This window comes from Oncorhynchus keta, chromosome 12 (assembly GCF_023373465.1).
Source record: "Oncorhynchus keta strain PuntledgeMale-10-30-2019 chromosome 12, Oket_V2, whole genome shotgun sequence".
Lineage (NCBI taxonomy): Eukaryota > Metazoa > Chordata > Actinopteri > Salmoniformes > Salmonidae > Oncorhynchus > Oncorhynchus keta.
Window position 1 is genome coordinate 45,191,475 of NC_068432.1, and position 21,628 is coordinate 45,213,102.

The 21,628-nt window shown below is 46.3% G+C and overlaps 2 protein-coding genes and 1 long non-coding RNA gene across 11 annotated transcripts in view; 1 reads left to right on the forward strand and 2 right to left on the reverse strand.

Moving 5' to 3' along the window:
- Window positions 1-6,052: 6,052 nt before the first annotated feature.
- On the reverse strand, window positions 6,053-10,541 carry LOC118391551 (notch-regulated ankyrin repeat-containing protein A-like). Its single transcript, XM_035783047.2, has 2 exons — window positions 10,436-10,541; window positions 6,053-10,267 (listed from the first exon to the last, which is right to left on the reverse strand). The coding sequence occupies exon 2, from the start codon at window positions 9,755-9,757 to the stop codon at window positions 9,419-9,421; it is 339 nt and encodes a 112-aa protein (XP_035638940.1). The 5' UTR covers window positions 9,758-10,267; window positions 10,436-10,541; the 3' UTR covers window positions 6,053-9,418.
- Window positions 10,542-15,702: 5,161 nt separating this feature from the next.
- Window positions 15,703-16,601, forward strand: LOC127906399 (uncharacterized). Of its 8 annotated transcripts, none has more exons than XR_008061209.1 (5): window positions 15,703-15,880; window positions 15,941-15,970; window positions 16,068-16,247; window positions 16,308-16,464; window positions 16,502-16,601. It is a non-coding gene; the product is annotated as an uncharacterized LOC127906399 (long non-coding RNA). The 8 variants fall into 8 exon arrangements; XR_008061208.1 differs by having other exon boundaries at window positions 15,706-15,910; window positions 16,308-16,397; window positions 16,435-16,584; XR_008061201.1 differs by having other exon boundaries at window positions 15,708-15,880; window positions 16,308-16,397; window positions 16,435-16,584.
- The window catches only part of exd3 (exonuclease 3'-5' domain containing 3), a 65,775-nt gene continuing 60,387 nt past the window's right edge, over window positions 16,241-21,628 (reverse strand). The window contains exons 20-22 of one of the 2 annotated variants that reach the window (XM_035783049.2): window positions 18,397-18,463; window positions 18,165-18,264; window positions 16,241-16,682 (exon numbers count right to left, since the gene is read on the reverse strand). In XM_035783049.2, the coding sequence (XP_035638942.1) occupies window positions 16,544-16,682; window positions 18,165-18,264; window positions 18,397-18,463 (306 nt within the window). In that variant the 3' untranslated portion in view covers window positions 16,241-16,543. Of the gene's footprint in view, window positions 16,683-16,867; window positions 18,265-18,396; window positions 18,464-21,628 lie in introns of those variants that run through there. The other variant, XM_035783048.2, reaches the window with a different exon arrangement.

The window sequence follows — 21,628 nt, forward strand, 5'->3', positions numbered from 1 at the left end:
AAATCATTTCCAAATTCCTGCTCGGATGTGTGGCAGGCACATGAAGAATCTATTAGCGGACCTCTCTGCTCTGCTGTATAGCAGCTCTGCTTTGGGACAGCAGCCAACTCAGCCGCGGGACAATGAAAATCCAACTCAACAAAAACATCCTGCAGAATTGAGAGCGCAAGGGAGACTGAGAGGGGTGGAGAGAGCGAGACAGAGAGAGCGAGGGAGGGAGATGAAGGGGTGCAGAGAGAGAGCGCGAGGGAAGCGGCGAGAGGGGTGGAGAGAGAGCGCGAGGGAGATGGAGAGAGGGACAGGAGAGCAAGGGAGAAAGAATGGAGGAGAGAGAGGGAGACGGAGACAGGGGTGGAGAGAGAGAGAGCGAGGGAGAGAGCAAGACAGAGAGAGCGAGGGAGACGGAGAGAGGGTGGAGAGAGCGAGCAAGGGGGAGAGCGAGACAGAGAGCGAGGGGGGAGGGAGATGGAGGGGTGCAGAGAGAGCGCGAGGGAGATGGAAAGGGGTGGAGAGAGAGCGCGAGGGAGATGGAAAGGGGTGGAGGGAGCAACAGGAGAGCAAGGGAGAAATAGAATGGAGGAGAGAGAGAGAGCGAGGGAGACGGAAGAGGGGTGGAGAGAGAGCGAGGGAGACGGAGAGAGGGGTGGAGAGAGAGCGAGCAAGGGACAGAGCGAGACAGAGAGAGCGAGGGAGACGGAGAGAGGGGTGGAGAGAGAGCGAGCAAGGGACAGAGCGAGACAGAGAGCGAGGGAGACGGAGAGAGGGGTGGAGAGAGCGAGCAAGGGGGAGAGCGAGACAGAGAGAGCGAGGGAGACAGAGAGCGAGACAGAGACAGAGGGGTGGAGAGAGAGCGAGACAGAGAGAGCGAGGGAGACGGAGAGAGGGGTGGAGAGAGAGCGAGACAGAGAGAGTGAGGGAGATGGAAAGGGGTGGAGGGAGAGCGCAAGGGAGACGGAGGTAGGGGTCGAGAGAGCGACAGGAGAGCAAGGGAGAAAGAGAATGGAGGAGAGAGAGGGGGAAGGGAGAGGAGGTAGAATAGAAGGGCAAGGAGCAACAATGTGGTCTCAAGCCAACAGCAGGGGTGACTTTAGTAGATGTAGTGCAGATGAGGCTGCAGACAGAGACCGCACACTGTAAGCAGCACACTTCCTTAAGACGGTCACATTTAAATCCAAAGCAGGAAATGTCAAACTTGTCTTGTGTTTGAGGATTAAAAGGCTGCTTATGTCTGTAATTTCCACTTTGAAATGTCAGACTTGATTTACCCTTACGAAAAATGTCTCAACCCCTACAAAAAAAACTGTGTTAATTAGAAAACACGTGTGTGACAGAGGGAGAGACAGAGGGAGACACAGACACAGACAGAATCAGACAGAGAGCGACTGACAGAGATACTGTCAGTATCTACTTCCTAACCTCCTGCCCAATGTATGACCATATTAGAGAGACATATTTCCCCAGATCACACAGATCCACAAAGAATTCGAAAACATATCCAATTTTGAAAAACTCCCATACCTACTGGGTGAAATTCCACAGTGTGCCATCACAGCAGCAAGATTTGTGACCTGTTGCCACGAGAAAAGGGCAACCAGTGAAGAACAAACACCATTGTAAATACAACCCATATTTATGCTTATTTATTTGATCTTGTGTCCTTTAATTATTTGTACATTGTATATATATATATATGTGTGTATAATATGACATTTGTAATGTCTTTACTGTAAGTTTTGAAACTGTTGTATGACATTTGTAATGTTTTACTGTTAATTTTTGTTAATTGTTTTTCACTTTATATATTCACTTTGTATGTTGTCTACCTCACTTGCTTTGGCAATGTTAACACATGTTTCCCATGCCAATAAAGCCCTTGAATTGAATTGAATTGATAGTTATGTTTATTTTCCCTTTTGTACATCGCTACAGCACTGTAACATGAAGTCTTTTTTCTTTTGGAACTTATGATGTTTACTGTTATTGTTTATCTATTTCACTTGCTTTGGCAATGTAAACATGTTTCCCAAGCCAATAAAGCCATTGAATTGGAGCGAGAGAGAGAGAGAGAGAGAGAGCGCCAGAGAGAGCAGAGAGAGAGAGAGCGCCAGAGAGAGAGAGAGCGCCAGAGAGAGAGAGAGAGAGAGAGCCAGAGAGAGAGAGCGAGAGAGAGAGAGAGAGAGAGAGAGAGAGAGAGAGAGAGAGAGCGAGAGAGAGAGAGAGAGAGAGAGCCAGAGAGAGAGAGAGAGAGAGAGCCAGAGAGAGAGAGAGAGAGAGAGCGAGAGAGAGAGAGAGAGAGAGAGCCAGAGAGAGAGAGAGAGAGAGAGAGAGAGAGAGAGCGAGAGAGAGAGAGAGAGAGAGAGAGAGAGAGAGAGCGCCAGAGAGAGCGCCAGAGAGAGAGCGCCAGAGAGAGAGAGAGAGAGCGCCAGAGAGAGAGAGAGAGAGCAGAGAGAGCGCCAGAGAGAGAGAGAGAGCGCCAGAGAGAGAGCGCCAGAGAGAGAGAGAGCGCAGAGAGAGAGAGAGAGAGAGAGAGCGCCAGAGAGAGAGAGAGAGAGAGAGCGCCAGAGAGAGAGAGAGAGAGAGAGAGCCAGAGAGAGAGAGAGAGAGCAGAGAGAGAGAGAGAGAGAGAGAGAGCCAGAGAGAGAGAGAGAGAGAGAGAGAGAGAGCCAGAGAGAGAGAGAGAGAGAGAGCGCCAGAGAGAGAGAGAGAGAGAGAGAGCCAGAGAGAGAGAGAGCGCCAGAGAGAGAGAGCCAGAGAGAGAGAGCGAGAGCGCCAGAGAGAGAGAGAGAGCGAGAGAGAGCCAGAGAGAGAGCCAGAGAGAGAGCGCCAGAGAGAGAGAGAGAGCGAGCGCCAGAGAGAGAGAGCAGAGAGCGAGCCAGAGAGAGAGAGAGCAGAGAGAGCGCCAGAGAGAGAGAGAGAGCGCCAGAGAGAGAGAGAGAGAGAGAGAGAGAGAGAGAGAGCGCCAGAGAGAGAGAGAGAGCGCCAGAGAGAGAGCCAGAGAGCCAGAGAGAGAGAGCCAGAGAGAGAGAGCAGAGAGAGAGAGCCAGAGAGAGAGCCAGAGAGAGAGCGCCAGAGAGAGCGCCAGAGAGAGAGAGAGCAGAGAGAGAGAGAGAGAGAGAGAGAGCCAGAGAGAGAGAGAGAGCCAGAGAGAGAGAGAGAGAGCGAGAGAGCCAGAGAGAGAGAGAGAGAGAGAGCAGAGCCAGAGAGAGAGAGCGAGAGCCAGAGAGAGAGAGCGAGAGCGCCAGAGAGAGAGAGAGAGAGAGAGAGAGCGCCAGAGAGAGAGAGCGAGAGCGCCAGAGAGAGAGAGCGAGAGAGAGCCAGAGAGAGAGAGAGCCGAGAGCGCCAGAGAGAGAGAGAGAGAGAGCGCCAGAGAGAGAGAGCGAGAGCGCCAGAGAGAGAGAGAGCGAGAGCGAGCCAGAGAGAGAGCGAGAGCGAGAGCCAGAGAGAGAGAGCGAGAGCGCCAGAGAGAGAGAGCCAGAGAGAGAGAGAGAGAGAGAGCGCCAGAGAGAGCGCCAGAGAGAGAGAGCCAGAGAGAGAGAGAGAGAGAGAGAGAGCCAGAGAGAGAGAGAGAGAGAGAGAGAGAGAGAGAGAGAGAGAGCCAGAGAGAGAGAGAGAGACAGAGAGCGCCAGAGAGAGAGAGAGAGAGAGAGCGAGAGCGCCAGAGAGAGAGCGCCAGAGAGCGAGAGCGCCAGAGAGCGCCAGAGAGCGAGAGCGCCAGAGAGAGCGCCAGAGAGAGAGAGAGAGCGCCAGAGAGAGAGAGAGAGCGCCAGAGAGAGAGAGAGAGAGAGCGCCAGAGAGCCAGAGAGAGCCAGAGAGAGCCAGAGAGAGCCAGAGAGAGCCAGAGAGCGCCAGAGAGCGAGAGAGAGAGAGCGCCAGAGAGAGAGAGAGAGAGAGAGCGCCAGAGAGAGAGCGAGAGAGAGAGCGCAGAGAGAGAGAGAGAGAGAGAGCGCCAGAGAGAGAGAGAGAGCGCGCCAGAGAGAGAGAGAGAGCGCCAGAGAGAGAGAGAGAGCGCCAGAGAGAGAGAGAGAGCGCCAGAGAGAGAGAGAGAGAGAGAGAGCGCCAGAGAGAGAGAGAGAGCGCCAGAGAGAGAGAGCGAGAGAGAGAGAGCGCCAGAGAGAGAGAGAGAGAGAGAGCGCCAGAGAGAGAGAGAGAGAGCGCCAGAGAGAGAGAGAGAGAGCGCCAGAGAGAGAGAGAGAGCGCCAGAGAGAGAGAGAGAGCGCCAGAGAGAGAGAGAGAGAGAGCGCCAGAGAGAGAGAGAGCGCCAGAGAGAGAGAGAGAGCGCGCAGAGAGAGAGAGAGAGAGCGCCAGAGAGAGAGAGAGAGCCAGAGAGAGAGAGAGAGAGAGAGAGAGAGAGAGAGAGAGAGAGAGAGAGCCAGAGAGAGAGCGCCAGAGAGAGAGAGAGCGCCAGAGAGAGAGAGAGAGCGCCAGAGAGAGAGAGAGAGCGCCAGAGGGAGAGAGAGAGAGCGCCAGAGAGGAGAGAGAGAGAGAGCGCCAGAGGGAGAGAGAGAGAGCGCCAGAGGAGAGAGAGAGCGCCAGAGAGAGAGAGAGAGAGCGCCAGAGAGAGAGAGAGAGAGAGCGCCAGAGAGAGAGAGAGAGAGAGAGCGCCAGAGGAGAGAGAGAGAGAGAGCGCCAGAGAGAGAGAGAGAGAGAGAGCGCCAGAGGGAGAGAGAGAGCGCCAGAGAGGAGAGAGAGAGAGAGAGCGCCAGAGAGAGAGAGAGAGAGAGAGCGCCAGAGAGAGAGAGAGAGAGAGAGCGCCAGAGGGAGAGAGAGAGCGCCAGAGAGAGAGAGAGAGAGAGAGAGAGCGCCAGAGGAGAGAGAGAGAGAGAGCGCCAGAGGGAGAGAGAGAGAGAGCAGAGAGAGAGAGAGAGCCAGAGGGAGAGAGAGAGAGAGAGCCAGAGGGAGAGAGAGAGAGAGCGCCAGAGCGCCAGGGAGAGAGAGCGCCAGAGAGCCAGGAGAGAGAGCGCCAGAGAGAGAGAGAGAGAGCCAGAGAGAGAGAGAGAGCGCCAGAGAGGAGAGAGAGAGCGCCAGAGAGGAGAGAGAGCGCCAGAGAGAGAGAGGAGAGAGAGAGAGCGCCAGAGGGAGAGAGAGAGAGCGCCAGAGGGAGAGAGAGAGAGCGCCAGAGGGAGAGAGAGAGAGCGCCAGAGGAGGGAGAGAGAGAGCGCCAGAGGGAGAGAGAGAGAGCGCCAGAGGGAGAGAGAGAGCGCCAGAGGGAGAGAGAGAGCCAGAGGGAGAGAGAGAGCGCCAGAGGGGAGAGAGAGAGAGAGCCAGAGGAGGGAGAGAGAGAGAGCCAGAGGGGAGAGAGAGAGAGAGCCAGAGGGAGAGAGAGAGAGAGAGAGCCAGAGGAGAGAGAGAGAGAGAGAGTGCCAGAGGGAGAGAGAGAGAGAGAGTGCCAGAGGGAGAGAGAGAGAGAGAGAGTGCCAGAGGGGAGAGAGAGAGAGAGCGCCAGAGGGAGAGAGAGAGCGCCAGAGGGAGAGAGAGAGAGAGCGCCAGAGGGAGAGAGAGAGAGAGCGCCAGAGGGAGGGAGAGAGACCGCCAGAGGGAGGGAGAGAGACCGCCAGAGGGAGGGAGAGAGACCGCCAGAGGGAGAGAGAGAGAGCGAGACAGACAGACAGAAAAAGAGAGAAACAGACGAGTGCCCAGGGGGTTAATAGAGAGAAGAGGAATAGTGATGCAGAGCCAGAGAGTTGAGCTAGGGACCTTCCTCAGACTACACAGACAGACAGAGAGAGAGTAACATAAAACCGGCATACACTGGGGAGGGAACCCTGCCTTCTATAAACCAGAACTACCCACAATCATGTGCGTGGCTCTTTTATCCACCATGTGAAAAGATGAGACTGACTGAATAACAAAAGGGAGAGAATGGGGAACCGGATGGCCTGGGAGAGGGGGAAGAGGGGATCTGGGCTAGCCTGGGAGAGGGGGAAGAGGGGATCTGGGCTAGCCTGGGAGAACGGGAGAGAAGAGGGGTATGTGCCCGTCACTATTCTTCTCTATGGGTAACGGGGGCTGGGACTGCCTGGGGGTAGGAAAAAAAAACATGCATAGACACACAGAGTTTAAAGATTTTTTTTACTGGCTTGTACACAAACGTACAAAAATATTACAGCACTCATTTTCTCAACACACATCATGATCACAGTGTTACAAACGTTCAAAAACAAAATACAGAACAAAAACAAGAAAACCCAAAATCAAAACACGATGGAACTTCAGCATCACTCATTAAACTCAAGACATTCGTTTTTGTTTCACTCGAAAAAAAGCCAAACAAAAACAGAACACGCCCCGGCCCAATTTATTTATTTAAACGTCAGCACTTTCTCTCATTCATTTACACCTATCCAGTCGTCCTCTCTCGGGCCATAAATGTTATGACACTTGAGTAGAACAACCATACGCTGTGCAATTATTTTTGTAACAATGATCTTACCATCAAATGTATTTTTCCCCTTTCATAACAACAGGAGGAGGACAGCACTTCAGAAAAGAAAGTGCTCCAAGATATTTAAGCATATTATATATAAACAGTACCAGTCAAAAGTCAGGACCCAGCCACTCACTCCAGGGTTTCTCTTTATACCTGCCCTTGAATGAGTCCAAACGTTTGGCTGGTTCTGTATATAAACACATACCCGATCACAAAGATTCAAACAATCTTTGCCTTAACACAATGTTTCACAAAGTTAACACACAAAACATTACAACCTGGAGTTGTTTTTATACAATAGTATTTTGTTGTGTTCCTTTTTTTTTCTATTCGGAAAAACAATACAATTTGACTTGATAAAAAGTCAACTTAATCAACAACAGTCAGTGCAATATTTAAAATATATATATATAAAAAATATCAAGTTTAAGACAAGCGATGCATATTTTTTTGTTCCACTAAAACCAATCTATTCCTTGATGTTTCTTTCTAATCCATTTAGTTTGCTTTTCCAGGTACATGGAAGGACAGTCCTTCATCCCCGGTGTCTCTCCTTACTGTAGGGAGGGAAGACCCCCAGGTAGCAACATAAAGCCACACACTCGAGGAGAGGAGCAGGCCACACACAGGCCAGGGAGGGGAACACAGCTCAACTCACTCAGGACACAACAGTCAGATGAATGCAGCACACACAGACACACACACACACATTCATGCACATATGTGCACGCACACACACACACACACACACACACACACACACACACACACACACACACACACACACACACACACACACACACACACACACACACACACACACACACACACACACACACACACACACACACACACACACACACACACACACACACACACACACACACACACACAGACACAGATGCTATCAGATATTTTTCTTTCACTTACTGTTGGCCATTGAGTAAAATCTAATATAAAACATACAAGCAGCATTGAAACAAACATTAGGGTGCCATGACTTTCAAACTGAAGCAGGCAGTTTAAACCATTTGTTTTATATATATATCCTGCAATAGTCATGTAGATGTTAGTCATCATAACATGAGTAATAAAATGTTTTACTCCTGCTCAGTAGTAACTATTTCTAAGCCTTAACTCCTGCAGTTACCCGGACAGGCACCAGGGGGCGTAAAAGGCTCTGCATTTTGTGCAATAAAACTCCCTGCATTTATAAGTCAGGCAATAAAATGCAATTTTTGTGACTAAATAGAAACTTCAAACAGAACGACTATATAATGTATAAAACCAAAAAAAGGCAATGTGTGTTTGCAACCATACCTTCACAGAAAGGCAAAAAAGAAAAAACACTTTGCTTGTCAGATTAAAGTTTGGTTGTAGTGTGGGAAATAAATTAATCCCAGATGAAGATAAGAAACGGGCTTGATTAATATGAAATAGAAATTATTGCTTTGCAGAAGAAACACCATAGTTGTCTCCTAGCCTATATCACTGGGTTAAATAACATTGGCTTGTGGCCTACTGCTAAAATAGCTATTACTTCAAATGTCTGTGTGGGTATGAGCAGGCTTGGCTTGGGGATAGCTAGATCAGTGGTTTCCAACTAGGGGGGGTACTAGGACCCCTGGGGGTGGCCTATCAACAGGGGGTACTTGAGAAGACTCATCAGACCATAGGCCTACTGGTAAAATGCACCTGAGGGGGTACTTCAGGTACAGTAACCAAAAATGGTTGGGATCCACTGTGCTAAAGGATGTGTGTGACTCCCCATATTGGAGTGAGCAGGAGTCCAATGGTTTTGAATACTTTACAGTCGAGGTAGTTGGCAAATAAAACCAAACAAGAAGTTAATGAGGGACAAAGAAGAGTCTCTCTTTAGCAAGGTCAAATTTGGGCTTATTGTAACACGGGGTCTCCAAACAGGATAGTTTATACTATGATAAGCATAGAGTCTGAAGCAGCTTTATAAGTCACCCTAAATATTCTTAAACGTAACAGATTTGATTTGAAAAGAATAACCACAGAATTTTCAAAATGCATCTGGTCAATGTACCTTCATAAATAGAACCCAGCCTGTATTCACAGTGATGACCAGGGTGTTGTTCGTTAAAATACTGAAAGGAGATTAAAGTGAATTCCAAATGCCACTTTCCTGACGTTTTGATACAAAGCGAAAGCAGCGGTTTATATCACATTAACCATTGACACTGCGGTCGCACTGGCCTGAAAAGACATTGATACATGCCAGCAGCCTGCTTGAAGGCAGGGCGCATTTAGATACTTTTTTTTATTATAAAGAAACAAAGTAAAGCTATTGTGTAAAGTACTTAACAACATTAAGTCAATAGTTGTTACAATGATTACACATCTGGAAATGCCGGTTGGGTGTAATATATATAGGCCTAATAATGCTGCTCTTTGAAATAGATCAAATCCTATAATTTAAAAAGAAATAATAGCCAAATATAGTATGGCCTTCATTTCCCGTGTTCACCTTTTCTTCCCTTTCATATATTCCAGCATGCAGCTACAGCAACAAGTGCCATCTTTTAGTATATACAATTATTTTAAAAGGGTCCTGTGTGACCACCGCAGTTACAAGGCGACACCTCAATACGAAGCCCAATAAAGAACTGTTTCAATGTAACCGTGACAAAAAAAATATAGAAAGTCTATCGCTGCGTAAAACCAGGCTGCTATATCAGGTCTCGGGACCCAAACACTGGTTTAGTTATTTTATACGTCCCAATCTATTATACACGTTCAAGGAAAAAGCTTTAGTACCAACCCAACAAAATGGCGTTTTTTATGCTGAAGCGGATACAAGAACCATGTGGCGTTTGACTCACGAGTGAGAGAGACCCCCGTTTGGTTTTAATGAAAGGGAAGTCACTGTGTTTTGTAGGCTATAATTTGGCACAACTATAGATCGAAACGCTAATTTACAAGAGCCTGGCTTTCCGTGTGTTTACCTGACAGCAGTGTAGCACATCACCGTGCGCCAGAGGAGTACTTTGCCTTAGTGATGAGGTATAGGACTATGTCTTGATGTCCTCCAAAAGCGGCAATGTGTAAGGCACTCCACCCTTCCCTGTTCGCCAATCGAATATCAGCTCCGAATTTCACCAGCAGTTTTACAAGTTCGAGATTCCCATCGATGACTGACTGATGCAACGCCGTCTGTCCTTCGGGCCCGAAGGAGTTGACATTGAATTCGCAGTTTGTCATGTTCTGGAGCAACGAGTGGAGTTCCTTTGTGTTGCCTTGCTTCACCGCCTCTTGGAATACGATCTGAGGCGCAGAGCAAGTTGATACATCCCCTTGACTCATGGTGAAACCGGGATATAGAGATAGATCCTGTGCCTGTCTATCTGATAGTCACTGATTGGAGTCTCTGGCGTTGGAATACCCCCCAAATACTGGATTAATACCAGTTGTAAGGCACTTTAAAAACGTATATACTATAGATATGGTAAAACCACTAATATCCCAAAATGGACATAGACAAATAACACACTTGGTGTGCAAAAGATTAAAGGTTGCGAAATCCAACTCCCTACAAAGCGTGTTTATAAGAGATCCAAGTGTCGCAAGGTGTAGTCTCCCCCTCTTCTCCTCAGTTGTTACTAGCAGCAACAGGTAGTATATGTTTTATTGCAGAGATGGAGCAGAGCGACAGTTGAAACTTTTCTTCTGTAGGTATTCTGGAAGAACGGCCACGGTTATCTCCAAACAAGATGAATAAAATGCAGTTGAATCTGGGCAGGTTGGTTCTTCTTGCGATTTTACCCTCTTGCCTGCAGGATCCTGGAGCCGCCGCAGTTCGTCTTGCAAGGGTGGCTGTGAGACAGGTAGGATCCACGTAAGCGCACTGAACAATATTCCCCAACGGTTACATTCCAACGTCTACATCAAAAACACTTTTATGCACACTTTAAAAAATACGGTTGAGATACAATTCCCGATAACTGTTATGATTAAAATAGAAAAAATGTGGGTACTACTTGCCTGTGACAATTGGACGGGTTCTGGCGACGACGTAGTATGAAATTCCCCCGCGTGCCCCGTGCTTCGCGTCCTTCGTGCGATCCCAGTGAGTCTCTGCTCTGCAGTGCGCGCGAGGGGGATATTTTACGCGTCCTTTATTTGCATGACAATGGTATTCCATAGAATCAACTCTTGTGAAATGGGCGGAAATGGAGCGAGGTAATTGGCTACTGGGTCCGTTTTGGGGAGGGTCCACACGTGTGAAACCTTAGAGTAAGGCGTGGTCTCGTGGAAACAAATGGCATCTATAAAATAAAACATCTATAAAATTGACAATTTTACTCCCTCGCATGAGAGACGTGACTCAAGGGAGGATGGTGTTGAAGGAGTCATAAACGACATCGTGAAAAAATGTAGAGAAAAGCAATATGTTGTTTAGGAGAGCAGCGGATCCAAGGGATTAACGGGACTATTGCGCATGGAGTCATAGGGCATGTTGCAAAAACTATTCGGATCTGAAGTTGTATTTCGACGGACGAATAGTGCAACCACACAAGCATATATATATATATATATTAATGTAAAAAAACAAAGGAGTAATACTGTACTGTAAAAAGGGCCTGTTATGCGTCGTATTTCGTCCCATGATGTTAATTCGGGCTCATTCGGCGTTAAACGCGACAAACTAGTAAAGCCGAGTTGTGGTTTGCTACTATATGTCAAAAACGATGTCCAACTTCTTCTGAAACAATGGAATTACATTGTAATTGTCACCAGTGGTATAGAATATAAAACTGTGTGTGCTACTGCAGATCGCTAGAGATCTGATACTGTACACATAACGTGGCCAAATATAGATAACATATGCTTCTTCCATAGACTCACGACTCTAAAATACTAAAAACTAAAACTTTGTTTATACATTTCACACAAACAGATCATGTTTTTCCGTATCGTATATAAAATAGGGTGACAAAATACGCATGAGCCTACTTTAGGAAATAAACATATTTGGGTTATTTACTTGTCTGCAGTCTAGTTCTTTTGGCAATAACGATGTATACATTGGACAGAGAAAAACAAATGGCCACTGAAACTTCTGTAAAACAACTCGAGCCCAAGTCTAGTGGTATAGCCTCCCTCCATATAATAACGCCAAGAGGAGAGACACCTCTCTGGCGGTTTACAATCCATCTAAATGTCATCTGCGGATATTCCAGTTGTTTTAAAGTGACAAGAAGCAATAGAACTTCAAATAACAAAAGCCCGTGCGACTTCCTTTTGCAAGTGAAAAGAGGTGACGTTGCGCATAGAATGGCACGCATCAGCCTAGTTCAGCCGCAGCATAGCTACCGTGGGAACCGGAGGGCTGCGATTGTAAATTGTTGTCGCGCCTTGCTGGCCTGGAAACCACACAAGGTAAATTGAACCTTTTGCTCCGTTTGGTATAGGCTTCACTAGCCTGGGAGTCCTATCTATAGACCGATGTATGATACTTGAAACACCCTGTCTTTTCATAGTTAAGCAGTTTCCGTTTGTCCTCAGGTTCCCACACACTCCACTGTACACTCCAATGTACATTTGGTGCACGTATGCGATGACTCAGTCTGTTGATTAATAACATCCGATACGTAGGACCACTTTATCTCACCACCAGCCTCACCACAAAGGTAGCATAGTAGCACATAGTAGCCGACAAAAAAATAACAAAACAAACTCAGAACTTTGCTGGCTATGTTAGTAAATCTATGATGTATGTAATATGACAACAATTTAGCTGACAACTTCACCTAACGGAAAAGCCACAGTTGAATGGTTTCATCATACACCTACGTGGTATTTACTGGTGTGTGTGTGTGTTAATCAGTCTGCACACGTTTCCGTTTATTTGTACCATAGCTGAGAGAAACCAGGTGCATTTTGAAATCACATATCAATAAGTGCAGACCTTTGGTTCTTGTTGAGACAGAAGGAATATCAAAATGCAGGCAAAAATAGTAACATTGACATACTCCTTTCCAGTGTCTGTGATGTGTATGACTATTTTATTATTATTTAATGTCATATATAGGCATCTTTAGACAACACTAAACCATAGCCCAGAGTCATAGAGCTCCCCAAACTAGCCAGCAGAGATCCTAAACATCTCAGGAACATCTGTCCACTAATCAAAAAGCGGTGTCAGGCCAGTTGGAAAACATTTGCACAGAACCCTGCAGGAGCCTTTGGACAAAGGAAGGTGTCTGGTCAGAGTTCCTGACGTGACGTACTGGTCTTATTCGGATTTTGTTTAGCTTGTTTCTGTGGCTTTATCCACATGGTGTTCTTATTCAGACTCTTGAAACATTTGCTCGATACAACCAAAATACACCCTTAACATGTGGATGTAATTACGCTCCTTTGTAAAGACAGCAACGATATGTTGTGTATGTCATAAAAATAAAAATAAAGGGATTTTCTGTATATGGAGCAAATGAAAGCACTCAAACAATAATTGTGGATACATTTTTTAATTAAATAAGCAAATTAATGTTTTCATCGTGATGCCAAAACACGTAATATAACATTCTCTCTAAAATGCTTAGACAGGTATATAACTGGTCTATTAAGTCTACATGGTATCTACTGGAGTGGAATCTTTGTCATTTTACCTCACACCATCATTCCAAATTTAGCATTTGACCCTACCCAAATCCACGTGCAATCCGTACGCAAAGTAGAATCAGCGGTCTCCATAGGATGACCAATAAACAAACATGTGAGAGGAATGTGACAAATGTGTTGGTGCTGGTAGCGCAACGGTAATCTCCCATATTTGGAGGCCCTCCGTAATTTCAAGAGGGTATCGATTCGTAAAAGTCAAAACAACATTAGCCTAGTAGCGTATCATACTTCTCAAACTTCTAAATGGACAGTTACTGAATGGTATATAATAAGCTATGTGAAATAAATACCAAATCTATCCTATTTCTATTCCTGACAAAACAATATTTAAAAAAAAAAACATTTTTATAATCGACGGAAGAGAAAACACACAAGCGTGACTTGATATTATGTGTAGAAACCGAAGAGAGTCAGGCCGTCATGTAAGGTTTGGCGCCGGGGCGACAGAACAGACAGGACGGGAGGAGCCCCTAACCGCCACTGACTCAGGGCACAGGGATTCTGTGAAGCGGGCTGTGACGGTTCAATGGAGGGAGGGGCTTCAGAAGCCAATTCATTACAGCACCACGTGTTTAAGGAGCGTGGGAAAGAGGCGAGTTTTTCTTCCCAGCAAAGAAAGAGCGAGGATCAAATAACAGTGCAGCAAAAAACTGCGAGCAGGCAGCTTCTTTCTATACGCAGCGCGGCCAGGGATAGATAGACCCTGCAACCGGACAGGGACTGCCAGGCGGGGCAGTTTATTTCAGGAGGGCTGGAGAAAAAAATAGTGGTGCTAAATACTTCAAATACTAACCTACTATTCAGGGTTCATTGAAACATGTTTAAACAAAATTATACCTTCAAAGTTAGACGTAGACTGAATGGAGCACAGAACACTTCGGGGAAACCATAAGAACGCACCATGCACTTCCGTTTTAGATGATAGATTATCCAGTCTTCTTTCCCTTGCAACAAAACGCGAATTGACCTAAATCATTTGTCTCTCTCTACAGACGGAGGCTCCCCCAGAGAGATCACATTTTTCGGGCAAATTGCCAAGCAACAGTTTCAAGTTTTAATGTCACATGCACAAGTACAGTGCAATGCCTTTCTTACAATCTCAAAACCCAACAATGCAATAATCAATAATGTATTAAAATAAAAAATAAAAATATTAAATAAGTAAGCATACTTTATACAGGAAATATATTTTTAAAGTCCGTTCCAATGCCATGTTTACAATGTGCAGGGATACTGCAGTGGAGGTAAGGGGACGAGGCAACAGGATATAAGCTGCTTGTATGTGAGTGGGTGTGTGTATGTAGAGTCAGTATAAATGTATGTTCATATTATGTGTGTGTAAGCAAATGATGGAGTGAGTGTTTGTGTGTTGGAGTGGCAGTGTGTGTATGGCCCTGTGAGTGTGCATAGAGACAGTGAAACAATTGAAATAAAAGGTACAAGGTAAACTCAGTCTGTGTAGCTATTTTGTTAGCTATTTAGTAGTCGTATTGCTTGGCGGTAGAAGCTATTCAAGAGCCGGTTGGTGTCAGACTTTATGCCCCGGTACCTCTTGCCATGCGGCAGTAGAGAAAATAGTCTATGACTTGGGTGGTTGGGGTCTTTAACAATTTTCTGGGCCTTCTTTTACCACCGCCTGGTATAGAGGTCCTAGATGGCAGGGAGCTCGGTCCCAGTGATTTACTGGACCTATTTAAACAAGTATTCAGACCCTTTGCTATGAGACTCAACATTGAGCTGAGATGCATCCTGTTTTCATTGATCATCCTTGAGATGTTTCTACAACTTGGAGTCCACCTGTTGTAAATTAAATTGATTAGACATGATTTGGAAAGGCTCACACCTGTCTATATAAAGGTCCCACAGTTGACAGTGCATGTCAGAGCAAAAACCAAGCCATGAGGTCCTTTCAGAAGGACAACCATCTCAGCAGCACTCCACCAATCAGGCCTCTATGGTAGAGTGGCCAGACGGAAGCCACTCCTCAGTAAAAAAGCACATGGCAGCCACTTGGAGTTTGCCAAAAGGCATCTAAAGACTCTCAGACCATGAGAAACAAGATTCTCTGCTCTGATGAAACCAAGATGAAACTATTTGGCGTGAATGCCAAGTGTCACGTCTGGAGGAAACCTGGCACCATCCCTACAATGAAGCATGGTGGTGGCAGCATCATGCTGTGGGGATGTTTTTCAGCTGCAGGGACTGGGAGACGGTTCGGTATTGGGCCATGATTTCTAAAAGTTTAGATAGCTGGCTAGACTAACTACCAATCTACAAAAGCTTCGCTGACATGGCTAATTGAGTGACTGTGAGTGACTGACGAGAAAACAATAAATTGCACCTGGTGTATTCTAATATTCTTCCTTATGTTGCTTTAACCTTTAACCTGCTCTGACTGACAGTTGATGAACTACTGTCACAGAAGAACAGTTGATGTACAGAGAAGCACTTTTACTTGACAAAACAAAGTACCGTAACCGTCAACTGAAGCAACAAAAGCCTTTATTATCTTGATGTTTGGTCCTTTTGTGTTCATTTGTTTAGCATGGATGGATTAGAGGATAAAGCAGCTCACACCTCTTGACCAGGAACTGAAACAGAAAGGGGGCCAGGGGACGGTTTGAGTTACCAGGTGACCTTGAGCGGTGGGTCACGCTACACCACCAGTCCCAGAGGTGGGTCACGCTACACCACCAGTCCCAGAGGTGGGTCACGCTACACCACCAGTCCCAGAGGTGGGTCACATTACACCACCAGTCCCAGAGGTGAGCGGTGAGTCACATTACACCACCAGTCCCAGAGGTGGGTCACATTACACCACCAGTCCCAGAGGTGGGTCACGTTACACCACCAGTCCCAGAGGTGAGTCACGTTACACCACCAGTCCCAGAGGTGAGCGGTGAGTCACATTACACCACCAGTCCCAGAGGTGAGTCACGTTACACCACCAGTCCCAGAGGTGGGTCACGTTACACCACCAGTCCCAGAGGTGGGTCACGTTACACCACCAGTCCCAGAGGTGGGTCACGTTACACCACCAGTCCCAGAGGTGGGTCACGTTACACCACCAGTCCCAGAGGTGGGTCACGTTACACCACCAGTCCCAGAGGTGGGTCACGTTACACCACCAGTCCCAGAGGTGGGTCACGTTACACCACCAGTCCCAGAGGTGGGTCACATTACACCACCAGTCCCAGAGGTGAGTCACGTTACACCACCAGTCCCAGAGGTGGGTCACGTTACACCACCAGTCCCAGAGGTGGGTCACGTTACACCACCAGTCCCAGAGGTGGGTCACGTTACACCACCAGTCCCAGAGGTGAGCGGTGGGTCACGTTACAACACCAGTCCCAGAGGTGGGTCACGTTACACCACCAGTCCCAGAGGTGAGCGGTGGGTCACGTTACAACACCAGTCCCAGAGGTGGGTCACGTTACACCACCAGGCCCAGAGGTGAGCGGTGGGTCACGTTACAACACCAGTCCCAGAGGTGAAGTCAAGTAAACCACTATCACCATCCAATATGAGAAGTGTCTCCAGACATCTTAGGTGAGTAATAGTCTTTAGATTGCCTTTAGATTGCCTAAAAGTCAATGAATACCTCCTGTTGAAATAGAGCAATAAGATCAGCACATAATAGCCATAGACATCCAAAACGTTATGCTAATAATTCAAGAAAAGTAAGAAAACGAACTATGATGTTGGCTACACCTCATCTCAGGCTGGTTGAAGCCTGTCTACCACCATCCTAAGATAAGGATGAAATAAATAATTGACCGAAATACGAAACGCCATCAGTGATAACGAGAGTTACCTTTTTATAAAACAACTTATTTCATAATCAACAATAAAATACAGGATTCACAGAATATAGAATAGTATGAAGCCCCTTGTCACTTATGGAAAAGTAGTTAAAATCAAACCGAGTTTAAGATGAAGAACATATATCGTACCAGTTAAGTTTTAGAACACCTACTCATTCCAGGGTATTTCTTTAAAAAAATAACTATTTTCTACAATGTAGAATAATAGAAGACATAAAAACTATTAAATAACACATATGGAATCTTTAGTAACCAAGGAGAGTGATGGGAGTGCTGCATCAGATGACCTGGCCTCCAATCACCCGACCTCAACCCAATTGAGATGGTTTGGGATAAGTTGGACCGCAGAGTGAAGGAAAAGCAGCCAACAAGTGCTCAGAATGTGGGAACTCCTTCAAGACTGTTGGAAAAGCATTCCTCATGAAGCTGGTTGAGAGAATACCAAAACTGTGCAAAGCTGTTATCAAGACAAAGGATGGCTACTTTGAAGAATCTTAAATCTAAAATATATTTTTATTTGTTTAACACTTTTATGGTTACTACATGATTCCATATGTGTTATTTCATAGTTTTGATGTCTTCACTATTATTCTACAATGTAGAAAATAAAAAAAACCTTGAATGAGTAGATGTGTCTGAACTTTTGACTGGTACTGTGTCTTCATAAAACATATACTCGTAAAAAAGCTTCCCAGACAGTAGACCGCAGACATAACCAGATCCATTCACACATAAAAAGACAAACCAGTCTTTCAACTCATAATAACATATGGCTTCAAAACTGAAGGAAATTTGAAGGTCAAATTTGTGTTAATTCCATTGTAATAACATAACGGTCTGTAGAACGGGACGTAGTAAACTCGGAAGATAAAGTTTGACGAAATGGAAAAGCACCAAAATAGGTGTGTGAAGACAGTAATCAGTACAGTAGGCTTAGTTCAGTCAGCGGCCATTTTGATCCCTGCAAGATGGACAGAGATTAGCGGTCAGAGGTTAGGGGTCGGTCCTATTGGGTTGAAAAACTCAGAGTATCTTCAGTATCCTCAGTGATACACAACACTTCCTGAAACTGTGACAAGACCCTGCTGAAGTGGGAGCCCTCCCAGAAGATCTTGCCACAGCCGGTGCAGATAAAGAAGAAGGGTATCCTGGGTAGTAGGCCGGGGGGCACGGTGTGCAGCTGTAACACCGCTCCCCTAGGGAAGGTGAGGGTGGAGGAGTCCAGGTCTGACAGAGGGGCCCAGCGACAATGAGGTGAGTACCTGGGGGCCCCTGGGGCCAGGAATGGGGCCGGGGAAGGGGGGTCGTCCCAGGTTTCACCCTCTGGTGGAACAGGAGCCTGCTGCTGTTGTTGTAGAAACCCTGCAGAGAGGAATAGAAAACTCACTGAATAGAAAATATTTGTCCCATAGGAACTCCATTCATTTACTTTTCTAAATTAAATGTCTCACCTTTGAAACCAAAAGGAGTCTGAGGAAAGGACAGGGAACGTACCTCTCTCCTTCAGCAAGCGTGTCATGTTTTCTCTAGGCATCTTCAGGTACTGGTCACTGTTACACACCTTGAAATACATAAAGATACTGGTCACTGTTAACGCTTCCGCATGCTTCGGTTCGGCTGACGCCTAGCCGAGAACCCAATGAGTGTTCTAGCGAACCAAACAAGTGTTTCGATCATACTCCCTTAAAAGAGCTTAGCTTCAATAGTTTGTCCATTTTGAGACTCCGTAGCCAATATACACTTCCTCAAAAGTCAGAATGAATCTAAGATAGGTCAAGAAATCTGTCATTAATTGTGACGTTTTTGCAGAGATCTTAGTCGGCAGGTAGCCTAGTGGTTAGAGCTTTGGGCCAGTAACCGAAAGGTTGTTAGATCGAATCCCCAAGCTGACAAGGTAAAAATGTGTCGTTCTGCCCCTGAACAAGGCAGTTAACACACTGTTCCTAGGCCATCATTGTAAATAATATTTTTTTCTTAACTAACCTGCCTAGTTAAATAAAGGTTAAATATAAAAATAGGTCGCGCAATTTGACATCTAACTAAGCTGTTTGGTACAGCACAAACCCTTATGAACACCAAAACTAAATAAAACGGCATACAATTTAGTCACAATATAATGCAAGAACTGTTCCAAACTGTTTCGGAACGGAGGCATGCGGACAACATTACACGCCCAGCCCTCCAACACACCTTGAAATACAGAAAGAAAAGTCCATATTTATCTACTGTATGACATCGGCATGGTATTCACAAGAGACATGAATGAAGCATGGAGCTGGCAACACCACATGCACTGAATAAATGTAGCTGTGTCAACTGTAAGTCACTTTGCTTGCCAAAAAGAAAGCCTGTGTAAACCTTCCTCTCCAAGGTAAGGCATTTCGTGTGATGTTGTGAAGACCATCAGGCATTTCCGCAGCACCCACACACCAGACGAGAGTCAACCAGTGTCTACCCCACAGCCCATTCTCTCACACACACAACACACACCTCACCCCCCACCCCACCCAGGGGATGGAGAGGAACTGTGGAGACAGCGTTGACGCCTGGGTAGAATTCACACGTCCTTGGTGCTTTTGTGTTCTCTAGTTCTCCTGTCTCCAACCCCCCTGGCAGCACACTGGTGCTAAACACCCTGTACATACACCTGAACTCCACCCCTGTACAACAACACCACTTAAAGAAGGGGGCTGTAAATCAACAGACAGTCAGTAGAGTGAAAACAGGGTTGTATTCATTAGGGGAAAGTGGAGCAACGAAAATGAAAATGAGCGTTTTTCATTGCAAAAGTTCAGGTATTCCGTCCCCGGCTTGGTGCCTAATGAATACCAGCCAGCTCAGTTCCTGTCCTCTGTGGACAGATCTAACTATAAGGCGGTGCACAACACCTTAATAACATGTATATAACGTGTGTAAATGATATGATGGGCTCCCAGGTGGCGCAGCGGTCTATTTATTTAGCCTTTATTTAACTAAGCAAGTCAGTTAAGAAATAATTAGTATTTACAATGACTGCCTACGCCAGCCAAACCCTAACTCGGACGACGCTGGACCAAATGTGCGCCACCCTATGGGACTCCCAATCACGGCCGGTTGTGATACAGCCCGGGATCGAACCAGGGTCTGTAGTGACCCCTCTCGCACTGAGATGAAGTGCCTTATACCGGAGCGGCAGGTAGCCTAGTGGTTAGAGCACTGGGCCAGTAACCAAAAGGTTGCTAGATAGAATCCCCGAGCTGACAAGGTAAACATCGGTCATTCTGCCCCTGAACAAGGCAGTTAACCCACTGTTCCTAAGCCGTCATTGTAAATAAGAATTTGTTCTCAACTGACTTGCCAGTTAAATTAAGGTAAAATTAAAATGATATGAGTTTGATCATTTTCTGGACCAATCATGATCCTATTCTGTCTATTGCTAATACTCCTTTCTCATAGGACTCACTGTATTTTGCACTCCCGAGTGGCGCAGCGGTCTAAGGCACTGCATCTCAGTGTCACTACAGACTCTGGTTTGATCCCAGGCTGTATCACAACCGGCCGTGATTGGGAGTCCCATAAGGCGGTGCACAATTGGCCCAGCATTGTCCGGGTTAGGGTTTGGCCGGGGTAGACAGTCATTGTAAAATAATAATTTGTTTTTAACTGACTTGCCTAGTTATAGAAATGTTAAATAAAATCTCTGGGATGAGTGGTAGAAGTGGTGGGCGTCGATTTCAAAGGCTTTTATTGACAATTACATGAAGTTGATGTAAAGAGTCAATATTTGCAGTGTTGACCCTTCTTTCTCAAGACCTCTGCAATCCGCCCTGGCATGCTGTCAATTAACTTATGGGCCACGTCCTGACTGATGGCAGCCCATTCTTGCATAATCAATGCTTGGAGTTTGTCAGAATTTGTGGGGTTTTGTTTGTCCACCCGCCTCTTGAGGATTGAGCACAAGTTCTCAATGGGATTAAGGTCTGGGGAGTTTCCTGGCCATGGACCTAAAATATCAATGTTTTGTTTGCTGAGCCACTTAGTTATCACTTTTGCATTATGGCAAGGTGCTCCATCATGCTGCGATAGGCATTGTTCATCACCAAACTGTTCCTGGATGGTTGGGAGAAGTTGCTCTCGGAGGATGTGTTGGTACCATTCTTTATTCATGGCTGTGTTCTTAGGCAAAAGTGTGAGTGAGCCCACGCCCTTGTCTGAGAAGCAACCCCACACATGAATGGTCTCAGGATGCTCTACTGTTCACATGACACAGGACTGATGGTAGCGCTCACCTCGTCTTCTCTGGACAAGCTTTTTTCCGGATCCCCCAAACAAACAGAAAGGGGATTCATCAGAGAAAATGACTTTACCCCAGTCCTCAGCAGTCCAATCCCTGTACCTTTTGCAGAATATCAGTCTGTCCCTGATGTTTTTCCTGGAGAGAAGTGGCTTCTTTGCTGCCCTTCTTGACACCAGGCCATCCTCAAAGTATTCTCCTCACTGTGCGTGCAGATGCACTCACACCTGCCTGCTGCCATTCCTGAGCAAGCTCTGTACTGGTGGTGCCCCGATCCCGCAGCTAAATCAACTTTAGGAGATGTTCCTGGCGCTTGCTGGACATTCTTGGGCGCCCTGAAGCCTTCTTCACAATAATTGAACTGCTCTCCTTGAAGTTCTTGATGATCCGATAAATGGTTGATTTAGGTACAATCTTACTGGCAGCAATATCCTTGCCTGTGAAGCCCTTTTT

Excerpts from the sequence above, each read along its gene's own strand:
- LOC118391551 (XM_035783047.2), bottom strand. The coding sequence starts at position 9,757 with ATGAGTCAAGGGGATGTATCAACTTGCTCTGCGCCTCAGATCGTATTC.